The sequence below is a fragment of the Sinocyclocheilus anshuiensis genome, unplaced genomic scaffold, assembly GCF_001515605.1.
Source record: "Sinocyclocheilus anshuiensis isolate Anshui unplaced genomic scaffold, SAMN03320099.WGS_v1.1 scaffold1685, whole genome shotgun sequence".
NCBI classification, from domain to species: Eukaryota; Metazoa; Chordata; class Actinopteri; order Cypriniformes; family Cyprinidae; genus Sinocyclocheilus; species Sinocyclocheilus anshuiensis.
The window spans coordinates 225,159-225,923 of NW_015540951.1; the positions used below are offsets into that span (position 1 = coordinate 225,159).

At 38.2% G+C, this 765-nt stretch overlaps 1 protein-coding gene across 2 annotated transcripts in view; it reads left to right on the forward strand.

Annotated features, from left to right (window-relative positions):
* Window positions 1-284: 284 nt before the first annotated feature.
* LOC107689946 (myelin-oligodendrocyte glycoprotein-like) overlaps window positions 285-765 on the forward strand; it is an 18,144-nt gene continuing 17,663 nt past the window's right edge. For both annotated transcript variants that reach the window (XM_016488134.1, XM_016488133.1), the window contains exon 1: window positions 285-524. In XM_016488134.1, coding sequence (XP_016343620.1) covers window positions 425-524 — 100 coding nt within the window. In that variant the 5' untranslated portion in view covers window positions 285-424. The remainder of the gene's footprint in view (window positions 525-765) is intronic.

Sequence of the window (765 nt, forward strand, 5' to 3'; positions counted from 1 at the left end):
GTTCAGAGAATAATCAGAAGAAAAGTTATAATAACTTAATGAGAACATCAAGCTGGGAAGTTGTTACAGTTGACATTTATGTTATTTATATTTATTTGTAGTAGTAGTTAATTACACACAAAAAAATCCCGATGCAGCTCAGTTTAATGTGAGTGAACGTCCACTGGGTGGATGTGGAGACTTAAGTGTGAGTTACTGTAGCCTACTGGGTGTCATGTAGTTATGAATGTAGTGGATGTGGAATTACTTTCGCTTTCGAGCGCATTTTCTGTGCGAGTGAAAGTGTGTGTGGGTCAGTCAGTGAAAGTGTGCTGATGAAAAAACATATCTGACAGGTATAATGTAGACATCAACTCAATCTGAAACTGAAGCTTCACGGTTAAGTTTATGAACACATGGACCTATTAAAATGCGAACGGACTGAATGAAAAGGACCGGGATGCCTTTTGCCCCTGGAATTCGATCTGTTCGTTTCACAGGATTTTCAGTTGCGTTAATGCTGTTATCGACGTGCTCGTGCAGCGGTGAGTATCGATATAATTAGCTTTAATTCTGGAATGTTTCGAAAATATACATTATTTTCCATATTTGTAAGTAGAAAGCCACTATAAAATAACCTTTAATTGTAAATAAATGCATATAATTGTAAACAAATGCATATAATTGTATATATATATATAGAGAGAGAGAGAGGGGGAGAGAGAGAGAGGGAGAGAGCGAGAGAGGGAGAGAGAGAGCGCGAGAGAGAGAGAGAGAGAGAGCGAG